The sequence below is a fragment of the Erpetoichthys calabaricus genome, chromosome 13 (genome assembly GCF_900747795.2).
Source record: "Erpetoichthys calabaricus chromosome 13, fErpCal1.3, whole genome shotgun sequence".
Lineage (NCBI taxonomy): Eukaryota > Metazoa > Chordata > Cladistia > Polypteriformes > Polypteridae > Erpetoichthys > Erpetoichthys calabaricus.
In genome coordinates, this window is record NC_041406.2 from 119,479,777 (window position 1) to 119,504,240 (window position 24,464).

General features: G+C 39.7%; 1 protein-coding gene across 1 annotated transcript in view; it reads left to right on the forward strand.

Annotated features, from left to right (window-relative positions):
- susd5 (sushi domain containing 5) overlaps positions 1-24,464 on the forward strand; it is a 64,648-nt gene that overhangs the window by 37,004 nt on the left and 3,180 nt on the right. Inside the window, 3 exon segments of the mRNA XM_028817531.2 lie at positions 11,141-11,259; positions 18,609-18,797; positions 24,208-24,463. Of these exon segments, the coding sequence (XP_028673364.2) occupies positions 11,141-11,259; positions 18,609-18,797; positions 24,208-24,463 (564 nt within the window).

Here is a 24,464-nt window from a genome sequence, read left to right on the forward strand (position 1 = left end):
AATGGAAGAAATCTCGGGAAAGGCAATTCAGAGAGAGGCCCCTTTCCAAGTAGGTTGAGTATGCAATGGGTGTCAAATAGTGGGGTAAATACAATACACAGAACAGAACACAAGTAGGCCAAAGTCCTTCTACCTCTATTGCTCTGGCCAAGTAGCCATCTCTATAACCAACTGCCTGGTTGTTCTAAAACTTCTTTCATTTAAGAATTTTGGAGGCTTCTGTGCTCCTGCAGTAATTGTTGTAGCCTTCCCCAGATCCGTGCCGTTGCAAAATTCTGTCACTTCTGTCTGCAGGCAATTCCTTCAACCTCATGGCTCCTTTTTACTCTGACACACATTATTAGATATGAGACCTTAATACAGACAGGTGTGAGCCTTTCCTAATCAAATCCAGTCACTCGAATTGACCACATGTGGAGTCCAAACAAAGTGCAGAAACATCTGAATAATGATCAATAGAATGGGGTCCATGTCAGCCACATTTTAGGGTTCATAGCAAGGGGCCTGGATATTTGTGTCAATGTGATATTTCAGTTTATTTTTAAAACAATTTCAAAGACTTCCAAAATCACGTTTTTACTGTGTCATTCTGGGGTATTGAGTGTTGTTTGATGTAAGAAAAAAATTCAATTTAAATTAATTTAGTATAATGGTGCAACATAAGAAAATGTGAAAAAGCTAAGGGGGCTGAACACTTTTTGAATGCCCTGTACTTACTGCTCTCATTTAGAAATTGTTTTCTAACACCTGAGTGAAAATCACATCTTTGACCTCAGCTACTTGTGGCACACTGTTCCTGTTCTCATTTAAGGGTGTAGCAGCTGGTATGCACCTTGTTTAACCACCTCTTCGTCTTTGTTGATGCCTCATACCCTTTCATCCTAAAGTAAGTTACTCATTGATTGTTACTTATACTTTGATGTCTTTCTTGAAGCTTTTCAAATGTGGTCTGGCAAGTGCATTATTCAGTGCCAATTGGGTGTTTCTCAAACTGACTTACATACTGTATAACTCATCATTCTTTTGGTCTTTTTAATATCACCTGTCACTGTGGGTAGTGATGAATTGCCAAGGACTTGCCAAATCTACCTCATATGTTGCACTTTCTACCCCCAAACATATCTCACTTTTTCCTACCAATGAATACAACTTTACATTTGTTAGATTAATGAACATTTGCACCATATGTAGTCCATTGTGTTTAGAGATTTAGGTTTATCTAAGGCAGATTTTTTTATCCCTGTGATGTTGTACCATTTGTCTTCTACATACTTAACAAATCATTTAGATAAATTAAGCATAGCAGCAACCATCTCCTGGATTCCAGCTTTGACATCTCCATGAGAATATCAACATCGATCTGCTGCACTATTGCAGTCTTTTAAAGCCCCTTCTGAGTTCGACAGCACATTTTACATAGAGTGACACTACAATAATCAGTCACATAGAAGTCAATGCACCAGAGGAAAGGTGGGATTTGAAATTTGGGGTTGACATGAGTTGAGGGTTATAAATAATAATAATAATAATAATAATTCATTACATTTATATAAAGCTTTTCTCAGTACTCATAAGTGCAGAGTAACATGTAAAACCAAATATAATTACCACTTCTGGTGTCCAAACACCATACAAGTAATTAGCATGGTAAACAGGTGCCACTCACACTGACTACACAACCCATTCATTAACACATTGTAAAGATTATGAACTAACAAACAGGGTGAAACTGAGGACATCGGAGAAAGTCCGGAAAGCAGAATCCCAGCGATGATGAACCCAAGGAACTCACAGAATTTTTCTGTTGTGAGCAGAGATACTCCAGGAGAGTCTCAGGGTGAGTTTTGACAGGGGAGAGATGAAATAGATGCCCAGAATAGACACATTTCAAAGTGAAGTAATCCTGATGATAATGTTAAGAAACATTTTGCACAACTAACATTTAATCCTAGCAAATAGTGATGGCTCCCTTGCACAATTTGGAATGTGAACTAAGGAATAGCTGCAGTTCTAGCTTTGTCTGTCTTTTCTGCAGGCTTACTAGTTTGAGTGGGAGACATTGTCATACGACACTTCCACATGGACAGCTCACATCTCTCTTGATTGTCATGTCCTTGAATTGCTCCATTACATTGCCTGTTTTGGAATCTTCAGAGAAGATGTGAGATTTGGCATTGGGAACTGAATGACGGGGTTGGCAGGATGCCCAGTGATTTCAGTAACATATTAGATGGCAGAGACCATTAATGACATTAGGATGGGTGTCTTGAGTCACACCCTGTATTGCTAGGCCTCACAATTACCACTTCTAGAATCTTTGCTTTCATTTCCTCAGCCATTCATAGGTACAGTAGCTCCTCTTCTGTAAGCCTGTCTTTTTTTGCATCAATGTTTAACTGAAAGACAGAAGATGTACACTATAGATCATTAAGAGTGAAAAGATAAAGCTACTCATGCTTTTACACCGCTGCCCCTAACATCAGAGGGTTAAACCTAAAGCAAGCAGTCTACTCAACCTCATCTTCCCAGGCCCTCCTGTCCTGTGATATACCTTAAGTAGCTAGTTATCAAGATATAGAAAAGTCAGGAACATGAAAAAAGAGAAGAAAGATTGAGATAAACTTGGGAAGCTCAACATGGAAATGCCAATGTTCTCAGTTCCTTAAGTTATCTGTTGTAGCTTTGTGACTTGTGATTTTGTTTCAATCCCTCTCTTCAGCTGCTGCTACAGGGCATTACCAATAGAATAATTAATGCTGCAGGGAGACTATAGAATATGTATGACACTGTTAGGGAGGCTGTGTGTCTGGAGTCTTTCACTGGGAGACAAACAAGATTTTAGTGCAAGAAGAACCAAGAAGGAAACATTATTTTGATGTGGCCAAAAACAAGATCAGAAATGGAAGAAAAATAAACCATGGGTGGAAGAGTGGGGTCCGCCATAGCCACAACAAGTGATACAGAAAATACTGTAGAAGAACAATGGCAGACATCTCCAAAATATACATAAACTTCTTTAAAAAGAATGAGATCTGTCATATTCAATTCATGAGAATATATACATGAACTGGTGCTTAGAGGACTTGTGTGTATCTGAAACCTCCACAGCACTGCAAACCCTGTGAATAATAAAGTTTAAAACTGTGAGGTGCATGTAAAAGCAGTTTAGCTTGCACTTGAGTGGCTAGATTGGGCCTACACCAGGCTAAAATGCTGTAACTCTTAAAGATAAAAAATACACTATGAAATGCTCCAAAATACATACAGTGCATCCAGAAAGTATTCACAGCGCATCACTTTTTCCACATTTTGTTATGTTACAGCCTTATTCCAAAATGGATTAAATTAATTTTTTTCTTCAGAATTCTACACACAACACCCCATAATGACAATGTGAAAAAAGTTTGCTTGAGGTTTTTGCAAATTTATTAAAAATAAAAAAATTGAGAAAGCACATGTACATAAGTATTCACAGCCTTTGCCATGAAGCTCAAAATTGAGCTCAGGTGCATCCTGTTTCCCCTGATCATCCTTGAGATGTTTCTGCAGCTTAATTGGAGTTCACCTGTGGTAAATTCAGTTGGTTGGACATGATTTGGAAAGGCACACACCTGTCTATATAAGGTGCCACAGTTGACAGTTCATGTCAGAGCACAAACCAAGCATGAAGTCAAAGGAATTGTCTGTAGATCTCCAAGACAGGATTGGAGATTTGGAAAATTTTCTGCTGCTTTGAAGGTCCCAATGAGCACAGTGGCCTCCATCATCCGTAAGTGGAAGAAGTTCAAAACCACCAGGACTCTTCCTAGAACTGGCCGGCCATCTAAACTGAGCGATCGGGGGAGAAGGGCCTTAGTCAGGGAGGTGACCAAGAACCCGATGGTCACTCTGTCAGAGCTCCAGAGGTCCTCTGTGGAGAGAGGAGAACCTTCCAGAAGGACAACCATCTCTGCAGCAATCCACCAATCGGGCCTGTATGGTAGAGTGGCCAGACGGAAGCCACTCCTTAGTAAAAGGCACATGGCAGCCCGCCTGGAGTTTGCCAAAAGGCACCTGAAGGACTCTCAGACCATGAGAAAGAAAATTCTCTGGTCTGATGAGACAAAGATTGAACTCTTTGGTGTGAATGCCAGGTGTCACGTTTGGAGGAAACCTGGCACCATCCCTACAGTGAAGCATGGTGGTGGCAGCATCATGCTGTGGGGATGTTTTTCAGCGGCAGGGACTGGGAGACTAGTCAGGATAAAGGGAAAGATGACTACAGCAATGTACAGAGACATCCTGGATGAAAACCTGCTCCAGAGCGCTCTTGACCTCAGACTGGGGCGACGGTTCATCTTTCAGCAGGACAACGACCCTAAGAACACAGCCAAGATATCAAAGGAGTGGCTTCAGGACAACTCTGTGAATGTCCTTGAGTGGCCCAGCCAGAGTCCAGACTTGAATCCGACTGAACATCTCTGGAGAGATCTTAAAATGGCTGTGCACCGATGCTTCCCATCCAACCTGATGGAGCTTGAGAGGTGCTGCAAAGAGGAATGGGCGACACTGGCCAAGGATAGGTGTGCCAAGCTTGTGGCATCATATTCAAAAAGACTTGAGGCTGTAATTGCTGCCAAAGGTGCATTGACAAAGTATTGAGCAAAGGCTGTGAATACTTATGTACATGGGATTTCTGTTTTTTTATTTTTAATAAATTTGCAAAAACTTCAAGTAAACTTTTTTCACGTTGTCATTATGGGGTGTTGTGTGTAGAATTCTGAAGAAAAAAATGAATTTAATCCATTTTGAAATAAGGCTGTAACATAACAAAATGTGGAAAAAGTGATGCACTGTGAATACTTTCCGGATGCACTGTACAAAATGCCACACTGGGCCAGGAAGAGGGAACCATCAACCCTACAGTACACAGCAAGGCAATAAAAATCTTCATAAAAAGAGAATTTATTATCAAAAGCAAAAAAGGAGGCAAAAAGGATTTCCCAACAAGGCAATCCTAAGCAAATAAGTCCCAAATCACTAATCAGAAATCAAAAACTCAAAAACAGAATCAAAAGTGTTGAAAAGCCAGTAAATACAAAGAGCAACAAGTAATAGCAAAAAGGAAAAACTCACCAACCACCATGAGCATACAATGTTCCACAGAGTAACTGTAGTTCCCATGAGCCTTTAAAGGATTTGGCGCAATCCCTGAACAGAGATTGACAGGTGGCCACACCTCTTGTCGAACTACCCACAAAATACAAGGAGCATGGTATAGGAATTTTGATGATTAATAATCAATAAGACGGCCACTCAGGACGATGCCGTAATAATGTAGGATGAATCCAACAATTTGGCAAGGCTCCTACTTTATTTACCTCACCTTCCTCTGTTGTAGGAGGAGGGTCTGCAGCCTTTTGACTTATATTAAGGTTAATGAGGCACACACATTTTAAGAAAGAGAGTAATACTGAAATATTGATGAACATAAGGAGTATTGAAATATGATAACTACATATACTGTATATAGACATACAAGACTGGACACAGACAGACTAGACAGAGAAATATATAACATATAGGCTGGCTGTTTCCTGGTATTTAGAGTTCTGCTTTATCCTGGCACAGATAAATAGTTTTACGATACCAAGTCTGTATGGATGATGTTCGATGTTGTGTGGAGTAGTTGCTTTGTTGTTACTCTGGGTTCAAGTGGAAGATTCTTCATGCATTAGAGTGCACTCGTTCTCTTTGCAGCATAATCCTTGTCAGTGCTGTAGTTCTGCTTCCTCAGATTGTTTTCTGCTGTCCTTTGCCACTTCATATGGAAAATGCATTACTCACTCTGGCCCAAGAGTTCAGAGGCTGAAGTTCCCTTCTTGTAATCATGGCTTCTCAGTCTCGTCAGACTACTGGCACACAACTTTGGCTGGACAGACTGGGTCTCAGCTTCTGGTCTACAAGGAAAATAGTTTGTTGAATTTGGCTTTGCAAGAAAGAGGTTCATAGCTTTTAATTTTAAAAAGTCATTTTGGAGAGGGTACCCAGAGAGAATCCCTGAATGTCTCTCAACTTGCCATTCTCTTGTCTCCCCTCACTTCTCACCCCACTTACTTGGGGTGCATATGGTTTTAAAGGAAGGTTGAACCTTCCCCTGATCAGATTAAAGTCACTTCCAGCTACAAAATCAGTGTCTTTTAAAAGGTGGGTTCTTCTGTCCATCTTAGTTGTCATCCCTTGAATTATAGGTCTTTGTACTTGCTTGGGTCGATTTTGCACCTCAAGTGGTCTGCAGAAGGGGCTTCTGGATTACCTTTGATTTACACCTTTGTTGTCAGTTGAAGTCCAGGCAGATCCTGGTACAAGCTGGAGTTCAGTCACTTAGTTTGGAATGCAATTGGGAGTTTTGTGCAGCTGGATGCCTGCATCCCTGTTAAATCTGCTTTCTTAACAGGCCTGGTGTGCCACGAAAGCATAGCAGAATGGACAATGCACACTTTGTCCGACAATGGCAGAACAAATGTAACCAAATAGAACCTACATAATAAACAAAACTGACATAAAATTAAATAATTAGTCAAATAATAAAAATAAACAACAATATTAGCATAAACAATGATAATCAAAGGATGAAAGGTTAACAAAATCGTCGTAAAAAAGAAATGTATGCGTAAACTCTGGCTTACACACGGTTAGGACAATGGTCAGGAACAATACTCAGTGCCAAAACTGTTGAATCATCCTAAAGATTAAGTAAAGCTGGGGGTGGGACCCCAGCAGAATTCTTAGGTGGACCTGCCTTCTTAGACTCTACATACAAGAGGCAGGGCAGAACACAAACAACACTATGCAGAAACAGAATAACAAAGAAAATCATAAAATTACAAAAATACAAGGAGAAAACTAAGTTAAAACAAAATCTACTATACAATAAAACACTAAAATCTGTGTGTGTGTCCTGTCCCTTGGAACAATATGATTGGTCAATTTAGCAAAAGTGGTAATGCAAGTGTGAGAAGAAAGAGGAGGAGAAACTACACAGAAGGCACACTGAGAGAGTCGCATTCAGTGATGCAAAGTATAAAAGCAAACAGGAGGTAAAAAAGATGCATTGAAAATTGTTATGATTGGGTTTTATGCTCATTTTTTGTATACTTTTGTACCTGTAATACAGGCTATTGAGGTTCAGGTCTGCTCCTTTTATTACTTGCTTATATTTTGTAATGATTCAGATGTTGTGTTTTGCTCTACAACATTTTGGATATCATTTTAGGTCCTCAGTCACTGCCATTTTGTAATCCTGTTGTTAGGTCTATTGCCCTGCATTTCTAGAGGCATTGCCTGTAAGGTCGCAACTTGTGCTCAATCGAGGTGACAGGATAAAAGGACTGCTGATAAGTCATTTCCCTGTCCGATCTGCAGATACCAAAACTCTCAAAAAAGCTTTGTGCAATGCTTCTCTCTTGTTTCATTCAGTTTTGACCACTTGCTTGTTCTCTTAACCTCAAATCTTGTCGCTCATTGTGGCTTCGGTCTCGTTTTGCTCTCATACCATTTGTTTTCCTATGCATCTTATAGTTATGTTCAAAATATTTATCTGCCACTGTGCTTACAGAACAAAAATAATGATACAATCTGAGAAGCAGGATTTAAAAAGAATGTGCTCAATAGAGGGAGGATCACTCAAGGGGGGTTCAAACACGTGCATAAAAAGGAAAGGCATTGATGGCACATGTATGACAAGAGATAGCAAATACTTTTAAATTATTCTATTACCTGACTTATAATATCAAAAATGATTTAGATACAACAACAGAAAGACAACATAAACAAAGATAAATGTAAGCCTTGGCAACAACCCTGGCTAAAACTTAACAGCATGATGATTACTTCAAGTGTAATCCATAGATATTTGTCTATTTGCCCACTTAGGAGAAATTAATGAAATTCATGTGCCACTGATGCTGCTTTTAATTAGAATTTATGAGTTTTGTTGGACTGAATGGTCTGTTCTTTTCAAAATTGTTCTTATGTCCTAATAAGCCTTCTCCTGCACCAAGGTGAATAGGTATGAGTTCCTTTAATATTGCAGCAGAAGAAACTATTTCATAATTATAAAATTTAAGATTTCCGGAATGAAAGTGGCTAAAAGTATTTGACAACACTGAAAGACTGACAAAGGACAATATACAAATTTCTGAGTAAAAGCGAAAAAACTGTTTAACAGATGGGGGATTTGATAATTCACCATTTGGGATTTCTAAGTGAAAATAGGATGTAACTATTTAATGACTGCCATGATCACACATAAGTCACTGTTTGAGTGTTCGGACTAGATGTGTGCCCAAATCCTCATGATTATACAATTATTAGTGAGCCACCCTTCAGATATCTGTAAGAAGCTGCATGTAATTAATTCATGACTATAAAATTAGTTGGGGCACATGAAGAATTACTATAAACGAATGTATTGAATGTATTTGCTAGAATATCTAAGTTGTGCAATGTTTTGGTACCCCATGTGGTGCTGGTTAATGCCTTATGCCCAAAATCGCTGGAGGCATTAGCTCCCCACAATTCTGAACTAAATAAGCAAGTTAGAAAATGTATGGGTGGCTGTAAGCAAGACAAGTGATACTGTGAACTAGTTACCCTGGTAGAAAGCAGGCAAAGTGGACAGGGTCAGGGTTCCATTAAAACCCTTCTTTCCAAACTAAATCAAGGGAGTTCAAAAATATTGCCCGTGCATGGTAACGCACATGCAATTCAAATCAGGCAAAATGCACCTTGGCGCTCATGTAAGCAGGCTTGAGTGGGGAGATCTGACTGTCACGAGCAGACTGACTGAAGTTTTGGCAACTATCTTTAATTACTGGTCAGTAGCCTGACTGCCAACAGATATAGTCATTGGCTTCAAATAATGTGCAAATGAAGAAGATACTGTATTAAGAACTATATAAGTGTACAGGAGTCAAAGGAAAATGCCTAAAGAATGTAGGAGTCCTAAATCTGGATAGTGGGATGCATATGTGTTACACAGAGGACACAGGTCGTTTTCTTGTTGACCTCCGAATTTCAGCTACTTTGGTAGTTTATACTATAAAGCACTGGTAAATAAATCTTGCTTTAGCAGCTCGCTCTTCCTTAATGGCGTCTGTTGATTGTTTCAGTCATATGGAGTCTTGCAGATATGGGAGGTACATTCTAAGACTTAGGGCATAGTAAAGTTGATCACAACAGTTTTCCATTATCAAAATAGTGATGGTTTATAGTTGGACTCCTGACTTGCAAGATGTAATATTGTTATTGGTAGGTATTCAAAGAATAGATGGCCACATGAGTGTGATGTGCTTTAAACTTCAAAGCACGGCAGATGCGAAGATCCTCTGTGTGAGTTTGCTGCAAATGGCCATGTAGCATATTCCCTTTATAGCTTCAAATGATCCTGGCCCCCTTTCCAAAGACATGTATCCAGGAGCTTTACAAAAGAATGACCTCCACATACAAGTTTGACATGGTGTTTTCTGACAGCTGAAGGGTACACCTCTGCATGGGAAAACAAAGTATTATGCAAGTGATATACATCATTAGGTCTTTACTTCCATCACATCATCATCATGTTTGGAAATCCCTGTCAAGCATTTTAGATGTTTAGAAATAGCACTGGATTCTGGCAAGCAGGATCTGCTGCTAAGAAGCTGCCATTTCCTGCCTTACAGTAATTATCTGAGCCAGTGTCTCAATGCCCCAGTGTTCCAGGAGACTGGCAAGCTGCCATTGCTAGAGTTGCTTAGGTCTGCGTTGAGGGCTATGTGAGTGCGCTAGCCACACTGAAAGGCAGCTGAACATTTACTCCTCAAGAAATAAGGTGTTTGTTTTTTCTGAGCACCTATAGCATGTGGACAGAAGCCGGGTGAGTGAACGCAACCCTTTTACATCTATCTATCTATCTATCTATCTACATTAAGTCTTGAGTGGCCCTGTGTTCTGTGAGGGGGTTTGTGCACTTGTAATGCTTTTTTTCTTTTTTTTTTACACTATGCTGACTCTGGGAAATGCACTTTACTTATTGCTGCTGAATTCCAACATCACTGCTTTCATTTATGCTGACATCAGACAAATGGATCACCACCACAGGTCCCTTGATATGACACTGCATTTATATCTATTGCTTCTTAGTGTCAGTCACATTAGCATTTGCCAGCTCTTTAACTTTTGCATGTGACATCCTTGAAACCAATGTGTCAGTTTCTATTATTTCTTATGCTTTGGATGTTTTAGTAAGTGCATACATTTTAAGTTCTTGAACAACAGATAATGCTGTGGTGCTCTTGGATTTAAACAGAGCAAAACTCTACATTACAACCACAGTGTTTATGTGGTTTGGGCATCTCAATCACTCAATCAGTCTTTGTTTTATATAGTTAGTCTCATACCAGCCACTACTGGTTACCTCGCTAAGAGGTAGGTTGATGGCTGACACTGTAGGCAGTATTTGTTTTTCAGTCATTGATAATCTAATGTAATGTGACATTCTCATGCCTGCTTAATCCAGAGCAGGTTCACAGGGCGCTGATGCCTATCGCTGGCAACACTGGCAAAATCCTTGGACAGGGCACCAGACCATCACAGTTCCCTCCACATCTTAAATCAATGGAAACTGCTATGGACTGCTTTATTTGCTTTTGTATCTTTTCATTTACTTTAAGAACATCAAATTGTTTCTACTCAGTGGGTTGCCATGTACATATAGGTAAAATGTAGATATATACATGCAAATGTATGATAAGGTGCTTTATAAATAAAGTTATTATTATTATTCTCATGCATACTCGCACAGGTGCAATGTCAAATGGCTGGTCAACGTAACATATGCATTTTTGGGGAGGTGGGAAAAATCAAAGTAACCAAAGGATTTTAAAACATGTAAAAGACTTTCTCAATTACAGTGTTTGGTGCCATTTATCTATTAGATATCCAGCTTGTTGGAGTCTATACATGTTTTTGTAGAATTCTGTAAATGACAATTTTACCCTTCTGTTTACTAGGAATGAGCCCTTTGACTCAGCAGACTTCTTCTTATAAAAGAGAACTGACAATAGAACAGTATAACCTCATACAGGCTGCTGGAGAGTTCATGTTTATTTGTTCTTTGCAGAACTACAGTGTGCAATGGTCAAGGCAGTGGGCAGCAAATTATACAAGCAGTGGATGTGAAGATTGAAAGACCAGAGAAAACAGACAGTCTTCATGATTCATTCTGTGTGAAAGACAAAGGTTGGTAAGGTCAACTGTTATTATCATTTGTGACCTACTGTATATTTAATTGTTGGTTGATCAGTCAAAAACTGTTTTATGCAGTACCTTTTATAGCAATCATAAAGAAGCCAGAATAGCATAGCTGCTCGAGACTACGCAGGATGAATTAAACAGTTTACATATACAGTATATGTAACAATAGAAGTACTGGTTGTAAATCCATTACAAAGCAAACTGCCATGCTGCCATACGCATATTCACATAGGGCTAATTTATAGTTACCCTAGAGGCTGGAAAAAGAGAGTTACTGAATGAAATTCCAAATAAGTACAAGAATGCCACTTAAACTCCATACATGGTGAGTGACTGGGCCAGAAAATGAACCTAGGTCCCTGGGTTTGCAAGGCACAACACACTGCATTACTGTGTTGCAAAATTTTCTACAAATTAATTCAAATGACCACAAAATTAAGACTAAAAGCCTACTGGAATTAGAAAAGAGGAAGTACCCCAGGAAACAGCCTGATGTGCAATCTCAGTGAAATTAACGATCCATCAGACTTCATCCAGCTGGCTACCCAGTCTTTCCTCAGATATTTTTACGAGTATGTGACTAGCCTCTCCTGACATGGGTTCCAAAGTGTGACGCACAGATCCAGTATTGAGACTTATGCCAAACAATAAAATAAAAACCCAGCCCAAGAGACTGCGTTTACTACACCAGAACCTTCTGTTTCATCAGGTGTGATGCCCAATGCACCCCTCTACATTTTTACATTTGGGCAAATTACAAAATGGTAAGTTTCAAAAGTGAGATGAGACCAATCAGCTCATTTCACTAATAGCCAAGTTATCGCAATATCTCATCCAGATCCTTTTTTTAATAGATTTTATAAATTACATTCTGTGAATAATACATAGATTTAACCAAATATATAATCTACTACAGGGGTGTCGAACTCTGGGCCTGGAGGGCAGCAGTGGCTACAGGTTTTCATTCTAACCCTTTTCCTAATCAGTGAGTAGTTTTCAATGCTAATTAACTCATTTTCCCTTCATTTCAATAGTCCTGTTTTTGTATTTTTGAATGGATTTGTTTCTTCATTAAATGGCAGCCAAACAGAAATGAGACGTGAAATGAGCCAGCAGATGACCAGCTAAACTGGGATTTCAAACTCCAACCAATTTCACTCCACACAGTCTCTTAACGAGAAGCTGATCCTTGCTGTTAATTAAGCCCATTATTTAATTCAATGGCTTGTTGCTGCTCTCATTCTGCCACAGCAGACATTTCCAAATCTGTTGATTTTTCTGTTTTTTCTAAGAACACCAACAAAATGTTTCAATGACCTGAGAGATCAGTCTTACTGAGACCTTCACCTTTATTTATTTTCAGATATTGTGTGATGGGCAAAGGTGACCTGGTCATATGGTGGCTTGTTTGATGTCTTATTATTGTTTGGCTACTAATTAAGGAAAAAGAGACAACTAAGGGGCCTGAGCCAAGTTAATTAAAACTAAAGCAAAAGAAGTTAATTAGCAGTAAAAACAGCTCACTAATGAAGAATATGGTTAGAATGAAAACATGTAGCCACTGCGGCCGTTGAGGACTGGAGTTCGACAACTGTGATCTACTACATGCCAAACATTTATGTTTGATATCAGTCTCAATGCCCATCCTGTACTCAGTTTGAATAAATACCATATGCACTCAGATAACCCAATATGAAAAAGTCCCTCAGAGGTGTTAATACATCAAAAAGTTGCCTGTCTTGGTCTTGTTTTTTTTAAGTCAGTATTAAAGAATTTTTGGTAAATTCTGAGAACGTTTTACTACTCCTTATAAGAAAATGTGTGTGTTTTAATTTTAAGTAAAGTAAGACAACCTTTTCCCACTGTGTTATGGAGGGTGGGTTAGGATTCTACTAAATAAGACTAAAGAAGATGGGGTGATGATCAAGCAATGCAGTGTAAGATTTCAAAGCAGATTTTTCATGAGAGGATTTGAACTACTGTAATTGTGCCTCCAAATAAGCAAAGCTTTCTTTCTCTGTATGATTTGAGTGCAGGACATTCTGAAGACATATGACATAACAAGGCATGCACAATTTGAGCCTTGTTTCAGACATATTTCGGATAACATTAGTCAGGATATGGGCCTCATGGTAGTGCATTTGTTACTGCGGCTGCTTCTTCACAGATCTTGGTTTGACTCTTATGTCTAGTTGTTATCTGTGGGAAGTTTCCATTTTCTCCCCTTGTTTGTGTTTCTGCCCACATCTCTAAAGATGTGCCCGTTAGGTTAATTTGAGATTCTAAATTGGTCCAAAAGTGAATGTGTGAGATGTCAAAGTGATGGAATGGTGCCATATCCAGGGCTGTTTTCTTTCCTTGCACTAATGGCTGCTAGTACAAGCACCAACCCTTACCACCCTAAATTGTATTAAGTGGTTATGAGACTGTTATGTACTGTAATAGAGATAGATGAATGTGATGTACAATTTTAACTGAATTACACCGTGCTTTATACAAAATGATTAAGAGTTTATTTCATTTTTTTGAGGGGTGTGGAAATCAATTTTTTTTCTACTTGTCCACAGACTAGTAAACTTAGAAAATTCACTTGTCCATAAACAAATAACAAAAGTGAAAAATAGTTTATTTTTTCTGATCTCTTTTATTGATACCAAAACTGCCTTCCATTTTAAAACTGAAAAAAGTTCTTTCAGGGAGTTGTATTTTGCCACCTTGCTCTAGAACATTTTGTAAAAGATTCCCTTATCATTTTAACTCACTAATAAACAATGCCTTCATTATAGCTACACTAGTTCTGTTTCACATACTACAGTTACAGTGAAGATTTTTATAGATATTTCATAACCTTTGGAAACCGTTAGAATGTTTTCTTCTTTATTTTTACTAAACTGACAGTGCGAAACCAACTTGTTTTATATGAAATATTCACTAATCAAAAACGATCTATTGACAGCTCATCAAAATTGATGTTGTCACGCAATAAATTTCTTAACTCCTCAATATACAGTGGGTACGGAAAGTATTCAGACCCCCTTCAATTTTTCACTCTTTGTCATATTGCAGCCATTTGCTAAAATCATTTAAATTAATTTTTTCCCTCATTAATGTACACACAGCACCCCATATTGACAGACAAAAAAAAGAATTTTTGAAATTGTTGCAGATTTATTAAAAAAGAAAAACTGAAATATCACGTGGTCCTAAGTATTCAGACCCTTTGCTCAGTATTTAGTAGAAGCACCCTTTTGAGCTAATACAGCCATGAGTCTTCTTGGGAAAGATGCAACAAGTTTTTCACACCTGGATTTGGGGATCCTCTGCCATTCCTCCTTGCAGATCCTCTCCAGTTCGGTTCTGTCAGGTTGGATGGTAAACGTTGGTGGACAGCCATTTTTAGGTCTCTCCAGAGATGCTCAATTGGGTTTAAGTCAGGGCTCTGGCTGGGCCATTCAAGAACAGTCACAGAGTTGTTGTGAAGCCACTCCTTCGTTATCTTAGCTGTGTGCTTAGGGTCATTGTCTTGTTGGAAGGTAAACCTTCGGCCCAGTCTGAGGTCCTTAGCACTCTGGAGAAGGTTTTTGTCCAGGATATCCCTGTACTTGGCCGCATTCATCTTTCCCTCGATTGCAACCAGTCGTCCTGTCCCTGCAGCTGAAAAACACCCCCACAGCATGATGCTGCCACCGCCATGCTTCACTGTGGGGACCGTATTGGACAAGTGATGAGCAGTGCCTGGTTGTCTCCACACATACCTCAGTGCAAGACACATGACAGCCTGCATGGAGTTTGCTAAAAGACACCTGAAGGACTCTGAGAGGGTGAGAAATAAGATTCTCTGGTCTGATGAGACCAAGATAGAACTTTTTGCCCTTAATTCTAAGCGGTATGTGTGGAGACAACCAGGCACTGCTCATCACTTGTCCAATACAGTCCCCACAGTGAAGCATGGCGGTGGAAGCATCATGCTGTGGGGGTGTTTTTCAGCTGCAGGGACAGGACGACTGGTTGCAATCGAGGGAAAGATGAATGCGGCCAAGTACAGGGATATCCTGGACTAAAACCTTCTCCAGAGTGCTAAGGACCTCAGACTGGGCCGAAGGTTTACCTTCCAACAAGACAATGACTCTAAGCACACAGCTAAAATAACGAAGGAGTGGCTTCACAACAACTCTGTGACTGTTCTTGAATGGCCCAGCCAAAGCCCTGACTTAAACCCAATTGAGCATCTCTGGAGAGACCTAAAAATGGCTGTCCACCAACGTTTACCATCCAACCTGACAGAACTGGAGAGGATCTGCAAGGAGGAATGGCAGAGGATCCCCAAATCCAGGTGTGAAAAACTTGTTGCATCTTTCCCAAGAAGACTCATGGCTGTATTAGCTCAAAAGGGTGCTTCTACTAAATACTGAGCAAAGGGTCTGAATACTTAGGACCATGTGATATTTCAGTTTTTCTTTTTTAATAAATCTGCAACAATTTCAAAAATTCTTTTTTTTGTCTGTCAATATGGGGTGCTGTGTGTACATTAATGAGGGAAAAAATTAATTTAAATGATTTTAGCAAATGGCTGCAATATGACAAAGAGTGAAAAATTGAAGGGTGTCTGAATACTTTCCATACCCACTATATCACAACCTACACAAAATCGCACATTTCAGGAAAGATTAACTGCCTAACAAGCTTTGTTATGTGGTGAAAACAATTGTATTGTAAGTAAAATGACTGCATTTTTATGTAGAAGCAATGAATTTTATCAATCTTCTTCTATAATACGCTACCGTGGCTGTTTGTTTGTCTGTCCAGGATTTTAAATCACCTGTAGCTCGCAAACCATTTAACCTTTTGACTTGAAATTTGGTACACATACAGTATACTACGTGACGTCTACTATCCGCTTTCGGGGTGATGATTTGTATTACTCTTTATTTTTATTTTATTTTATTGTTGAATCAATTCTCGGCAGTGCGCAGCAGGGTGGCGCATGCGTATGGGAGCCGATCTCATTCCCCACCACCTTCGCTAATCATTCTTGAGGCAGACTGAAGACTTAAGTGCCAGTTTAAGTGAAAAATTAAAGAGAATGTACTAAGTAATTGCAACACAAAAACTAACTTAATCAGTTTTAACGCGAAAAGATGCCAACAAAAGAAGAGAAGCAGCAGGCCGCTACGGTGGAGAAAAGAAGAGCTGCTCAGGAAGCAGCAAGCGCATCAACCTCTGAGCAAATGAATGGTAAATGTACAGAGAAAGAGGATGAAAACTATGAATGCTCAAGTCAAGTGTATTTATTCACTGCATGTTATCGTGCAGTACGCCGTTACTGGTAATATATAAAAGTTATTGATTATAATGAAAAATCATCAGATTACATCGTAATGTCAGCATGAAAAAAATGACCGCATCTCCAAGCGTGTAAGTATTAGGGTAAAATACTTATGTAAGACCGTAAGAGTGCTTCCCCTTTGAAAAATCAGCCGTCATTTTGTAAACAATATTGAAGACCAACTTGAGACATGAAGAACATGCCTAAGTAGACCGTTTCCGCACAAAGTACGTACCCAAATGTTTAAAATGTTAAAGTAGTGGTAAAATGTGCCCTGCATAGCACATATAATATTTTTTCTCCAGAAAATTGCACTTGTCCACGGACAACTGAAACAGAAAAACACGCTTGTCCGACGGTCAATTTACCCGTGTCGGACGAGTCGGGCGTTGGATTTCCGCACCCCTGATTTTTTGAAATTCTAATTAAAAGTTCCTGATCCCAATGTTTTCTAAGGTCATCTCTTTGAAGTAAATCGATTGAGTGCGGCGATTGCTCTTCTTTCTTCATTGTTATGGTATAGTACAGCATCAATCATTGAGGAAAACTGGGCAGGCTTGATTTTGATATTGGAAGATTATATTTGAAGTGCGGCACGGTGGCGCAGTGGGTAGCGCTGCTGCCTCGCAGTTGGGAGATCTGGGGACCTGGGTTCGCTTCCCGGGTCCTCCCTGCGTGGAGTTTGCATGTTCTCCCCGTGTCTGCGTGGGTTTCCTCCGGGTGCTCCGGTTTCCTCCCACAGTCCAAAGACATGCAGGTTAGGTGGATTGGCGATTCTACATTGGCCCTAGTGTGTGTTTGGTGTGTGGGTGTGTTTGTGTGTGTCCTGCGGTGGGTTGGCACCCTGCCCAGGATTGTTTCCTGCCTTGTTGGCTGGGATTGGCTCCAGCAGACCCCCGTGACCCTGTGTTCGGATTCAGCGGGTTGGAAAATGGATGGATGGATGGATATTTGAAGTGTAATTGTTCAAAGGATGCAAAGATATTTCTCTATTATAAAAATAAATCTTGCAGCGCGACATGATCCTTGGAAATGAGACAGAGAGACACATTCATGTCCCGCGAGACGGACAAGTCACGTCATACTTAAAAGCTTTGGAAGCAAGTCCCGTGATACACATACAGAGCAGGTTAGAGATAATGGAAGTAGGAAAATTCAAAAGAGTCAATTAACTCATTAATGCAAAGAAACGGAAAATATTACAAAGTGAAATAATGGAACAGCGAAAAGAGATTGCATAGTGTTTGAGGATGTCTGGGGGACAAGAGAGACAAGACAGTGAGACAAAAGGACAGGTGTTGTACAAGCTTTTAAATGTTTGAAGCACCACACGAAATGCAGATCATGCGGCACAATAGCAGCAGCAAGCCAGCAGCTGACTGAGCAAAGAGGAGGTAAAAAAACCAACTTATTTGTTTCACATTGTATCACTGTTTAAGAGGGGTTTAGGAGGAGCAACCGCATCTCCTTGGAGTGCGTTCAGCCCCCTTCTTCACAACGGCGCTTAGAACAGGTGGGGGAAAAGGGTTGGTGAGCGAAGCTAGCAGGAGGCAAAGCCCCCTAGTTCTCAATATAAATGTCTCTTAACGTTCAGATACCATTTGACTTCTATGAAATTAATGCTATATTGTTTAAAGATGGTTGAAACATATGACTATTGTACATGAGAGAAACTGACAGAAAACACTTGGCCTTAAACGTCTCCTACACTGATGCCCCAAATGGCACCATATAAATTAAAGAACTCATGAAAATCTAGGCTCAGTTAAAAGTAGAGGGCAGCCTCCAGACCTTCCAGCTTTCTATACGTGGCAGGCAGAGTTCCTTCTACAGGTAATGAATTATATCCTCAAGCCTATGGGTTCAAAAATCCCTTCCTAAGCAAAAATTGTAGCAATTTTAGACTCTTATTGCTTTGATCTTTAAGGCAGCCTTATCTTGGGAAACGTATGTTTTTAATTTTGAAGAAGCACTATGCAATAACTTGCTGCAATTTGTATCTTTGTAGATAAGCCATGTGGAGACCCGCCCTCCTTCCCCCATACTGCTCTGCAAGGACATACTGGCTTTGAAATGGGAGATGAGCTTTTGTATGTCTGTACACAGGGATACGTCATGGCAAACCATCACAACGCCTTCTCATTACAATGTGACAGCTGTGGGGAATGGTACGGCTTGGTCCAGGCTTGTGTCAAAGGTGAGCACTTTTCCTGAAAGTGAAAATAGTCAATTTCATTAGCCCTGTTTCCCAACTGGAAACGGAACTGCAGTGGAAGTTGATAATGAGAGATGCTTTAAGAAGTGGTGACTCAAGGTTAAGTAAGGTAAAAAGCATTTGAAGTTTTAACACAGATCATTGTGTCAAAGAGATCTCAAATGAGATCATTCAGAACTGAGGTGTCATATTATACTCCTCTGTGGAATTAGAAGCCTGCACTGCCAAGAACCAGGCTATAAGGGCTCAAAAGGATTGAACTGCCTTCTTTTCTGAGAACATTCAACTTGAACCAAAAAATAAATGCAGTAATTGGAAATATACAGTATACAACACTGAAGAGAAATTACAAATCCTGTCAACCTTGTGTTTCCTTTAGAGGCATTAGCTCTCTGGAAATGTGTTCTTTTCAATTGCGGCGTTTTAATTAACCTGAATTTAAATAATTATAATAAAAAGGTATTATCCCCCTCCTGCATGCAATATGATGGTTACAAGATTACACGAGAAGCATAAAGGATAATTTAGCTCTTTATTGACGGTTTCACGCGGTATTACAAACGGGAAGCTTATGACAGACATATCAAGTATGTGGGTATCTTGACCTACGCAGTCTGCCATCTTTCGTTTGCCACGCTGAAAGGATCTTTACTGGACGGAAGACATAATCTTCCGCCCGGCCTCGGACGGAAGACATAATTTTCCGCCCGGCAGCTTCAAAGTGTTGGCCATAGGTCCATCCTTATATTCTGGTTGCTCCATGTGCAGGCTCCTTCTCTTGGATCCAAACAAGGACAGGGAAGGAATCAAACCCCACCTTCAAAAATACAGGAATAGCACAATGCCTACATACAGTTCTCATTCTCCCAACAAGGATAGTGTGCTGACAGAGGACAGAAATATACTAGTCTGTCTTTAGGCTGACTATCAATTCTCCAGTTGTCTTTTGGCTCCCTAGTCCTGTGCTTGGCTCGGCAATTCTAAATGAAGATGCTGTGCCCCTGTGTACCATACTTGGTCTGCCTGTATGAATGAGTCCATAACAGTGGGCACAGAGAACAGTGACATTAAAAATAACAAAACCTACTATAGCACCTTGCCACCCATTGTTTTCTCTATATTAACTGCCTTTGGGACTCTGAATGCCCTGTGCTATGCTGTTTACAAAGTTCAAATATTCTGTTCAAATTTTCTCTCCTGTTTTAGTTTGCATTGGGGCTGATCAGAATTTTGTGCCCTCCACTGGGGTAGTGTTGACTGTGAAATTCATTATAAAAAATAAATACTTTAGTGCATTTTAGTGGTTGTAATGTGCCTGCACTGCCAGCAAAGATCTAGTGTCAAGCAGAGTGCATCAACATCATTCTGCTAAAGGTGTGGACCACATTTAACTTTCACAGCCCTGACATGAATTTTATACAGTGCAGTGAAAAAATATTTGCCCCTTTCCAGATCTTCTCTGTTATTGCTAATTTCTGACACTGAATGTTTTTAATATCAGATAAACAGTACCTACAGTACATGCACAAATAACACATTTTCTGCACTTATGTCTTTTATTTAAATGAACAGAGTTATTCAACTTCAACTGACACTGTGTGATAACATAATTGCTCCTATACACTAAATATTCAGATGTGGTTCCTTTATCTCAACCATACACTTTGTATAATTCAACATCAAGTCTTCACACCACTGTATATGAATTTCAGCCCACTATTCTACATAGAGCTACTTCAATTCAGAGACATTGCTACATTATGTATATTGGGATTTGGTCTGGACTTTGATTAGGCCAGTCCAAAATGTATATTTTGCTTCTTTTCAGCCATTTTCATGTGGACTTGATTTTGTGTCTTGCTTTAACTCCCAAACACACGTTAGCTTTAGTTCACGGATGGAAGACAGGATACCCTTAAGAATTTTCTATTACAGAACAGAATTAATGGCTCCTTCAATTATATAAGTCATCCAGGTTCTAAGTTATTACACCATCATGTTTGACTGTAGCATGATGCTCTTACTGGAGAATAATGTTTGCTTTGCACCAGACACAACTGGTCCCATGTTGTCCAACAAGTTTCACTTTTATTTCATCTGTCCACAGAACAGTCTCTCAAAAGGCTTACGGTTATCCAGGTGCTTCCTGGCAAATATGAGATAAGCATATAGATAGATAGATAGATAGATAGATAGATAGATAGATAGATAGATAGATAGATAGATAGATAGATAGATAGATAGATAGATACTTTAGTAATCCCAAGGGGAAATTCACATACTCCAGCAGCAGCATACTGATACAAAAAACAATATTAAAGATTGATAATAATGCAGGTAAAAACAGACAATAACTATGTATAATGTTAATGTTTAAGCTCAGTAAAGTGTGGGCAGCCAGTTGGCAAAGGCCCCCAGGTCTGTGACTGTGTCTGACTTTGTCTATAAGTGTTTTCCCACTGCAGGAAATTTGTTTTCAGGAACCAGTTCCTGTATGATGTAGGCCCAGGGTCACTTGTGGTCCCACCACACAATAGGTACTATAACCTTTATGCAAAATATGTGACATGCAAAGAAGAGTGACATGGTGCAAGGTGAGGCACGTTCGGGAATTAACAGGGGATACCTATCCCCACTTATTGCTTTGATTTTATGTGTGGTGCAGCACACCAGTGGGCGGCTATGAAGAATAATACAGTGCGAAGTGTGGTGCTTCATCTTCACTGATAACTCTCCAAAGTCCAAACTACTAACATATCTGTAAGATGGTCAACCAATTAGCACAATTCATACCCAAACCCCACTCATGATAGTTCGTGGTTGAACGAAATGTACATACTCTGGAGCAGGAGCTAAACAAAGTACAAGGAACTACAGTACCTACCAGGAAGTAAAAATGGTCTGAGTTCCAGCTGTGGGAATGCTACAAAGGTTCCTGAGTTTCTAAAAATAGTCCCTGGTTCCTGAAAAAAGTTTCTGCAGTGGGAAAATGGCTTATGATTTTTATTATAACTGACCATGCACTCCACAGAATTGTATTTTTTCCAGAGATGTTGCAGATTAGAGTTTTTGTTTGCCTCTCTATAATAAAAAAAAAATCTTGGAAGGTTGGAAGGAGACGAGACGTGATTTTCTCAGAGCGACACTTTCACGTCCCGCAAGACGAGTCTTTGTGCCAAGAGATTTAATCACGCCCGGGGCCGGAAATAAAAGACAAAGAGTAGATGACAAAGTAGAACGTTGTAAAGAATTAAAAAATGGTGACGTGGTACACATGCAGAGCAGGTTAGAGATAATGGAAGTACAAAAATTCTAAAGTCTCAAAAAAAGGATAGTAAAGATCGCATTAGCTCAAACAAACGAAAATTATTGCTTGGTAAAATAACAGTGAAAAGAGATCGAATATATTATTTGGATTTAAAATTTAAGTCGGAGACTTGTAGATCGCATAATTCATGTTGCCATCAAGGAAAAAAAAAGTAGTGTTTCTTCCCAATGAAGAGGCGTATCCGCAAGAATTAAAAGATTTGTTGTTTGGTGAAAGTGAAATCCTGCAAGAGAAATCATTTCTCATTTGTGTGAATGCTATTATAAGACACATTTCTTGTAGAGCGAAAGAAACGATATTCACTCACGGGCAGTTATACATTGTGTTGTCACGATGTAATTCCAAACACGGAATCAAAATTCAATGTGATATTGATGAAAAGGTAAAAGCGAAAAGAGATTGAATTTATGGACATAGGTGATATGACATATGTGCACCGGGTGAGATGCAGATCACGCAGCACAGCAGCAACAGCAAGCCAGCAGCTGATCGAGCAAAGAGGAGGTAAAAAAAGAAAAAACTATTTGTTTCTCACTGTATCACACTCTAAGAGGAGGTTTGGGAGGAGAAACCACGTCTCCTTGGGGTGCGTTCAAGCCCCCTTTTCATAATGCGAGCAGCAGAGACACAAATTGCCTAGCGCATAGCGCAGACCCTTGGCGAGCGAAGCAAGCAGGGGGCAAAGCCCCCTAGTCTTCACAATAATAATCAACACATTTTTAGGATGATTTTATGTTACTCAGGTTGATATTGCTTTATTTTATTGGGCTTTTACCATAATCTTTTATGTGCACATTATGCAATTTATGAAAAATGTGTAATTTCCATTTACCTTTAAGTTGTTACAGTATACTAAGCCTGTATTCATTGAAGAGCGCTACACAAAAATAAATGGGGTTGAAACTGAAATAAGGAGGCAAATACTTTTTCACAGAACCATAAATATTATAAATTGATTGCTTTGGGGATCCGTACTTACCTGGCACACATTAACATTCTGCTGGTGATGCCCATAAGCTGTGACTTTTTCTGAAATATAATTGTTTATTACTTTGTTAATTATCATAACAGGTTAACAGTTTAAACTGACATTTGTAATGCAGCCTTGGGATTTATTAGATTGATTCCTTACCTTATATAGTGACTTTCACTATGAATGACACTGTGAGAATGTCAAGTGAGCAGCAGAATAGGGCAACAATGGAGCAATGCAAGGTGGCCCGAATGAAAATTATTAAGAGACAGTCACAATGGACTGACTGACTTTTGAATGCTAATCATGTTGGGAGCAACATGAGGGCTTGCAAGGAGAGCAGGAAATCCAGAGTAACTGAAAAGGTGGTGTGCAGTTTGCCACTGTCTGCTCCCTGAAATAACACTAGACTCATACTAACTCCACCTCATTTGCCCATAAAGAGACAGCCATATAGGTTACTGATACTGTATATGGTAACGATGTGTGGGAAGTTTAGCTAGAAAACACTTCATAGGGAAACCAGAGGCGCACTGGCCCTGCTCATGAAAGACCACTGTGTTTTTAAGCGAACACAAGCACATTGAGCTGCAGAAACCTGGACGGTTTCATGGGCTCTGTAAGGCTGAGAAAGTTGAAACTTGATTTGAGTGCCAGTGTTAAATCATGCTAAAAACGCCCAGGAGAGAGGCAAAGGACATTTTTTTTCAAACTTGATGAATGGGCTTCTCTGTCCTGAAAACACCCTGTTGTGCACCAGTACTGGCGTTGTGCTTTTCACACTCTCCATTATTGCTCAAGTAAAAGTACCTACAGGTCCAGACAAAAGCATGTAAAGCGAGGAGCACAGCCCCATGGCATTTTCCAGAAAACACCAGTCAACCACTTTAATGCCATACCCCATATTAAGTGCTTTTCTTTGACAATATTCTGAGAGCCTGTCCCCATACTTTGCTAATATTGTTTAAGTTCACAGTACATCACACTTCACTAATGCAATGCTCAGCTCCCCCACTACACTCCACTGGGCAGATACTTCTCCATCTACTTATATTTACATGCTGAATGATTTCATTCTGCCTTCTTTCCAGATGAGACTGAGGCACATATTGACTATGAAGACAAGTTCCCTGATGAAAAATCAATAACAGTTACACACCCTGAAGACAAGTCCACAATTGACAGAAGAGAAGGTGTGTCCAGGAAGGTGGGTGAGGAAGAAGAGCTCGAGGACTCCACTGGCAAGGCTATGCCAGAACCAGGAGTTCCCACAGACTCTCCCATCTCTCTGCTCAGTCAGAAGCACATTTTTGGATCACTTCACAGCCCACACCCGAGACAGAGGAGG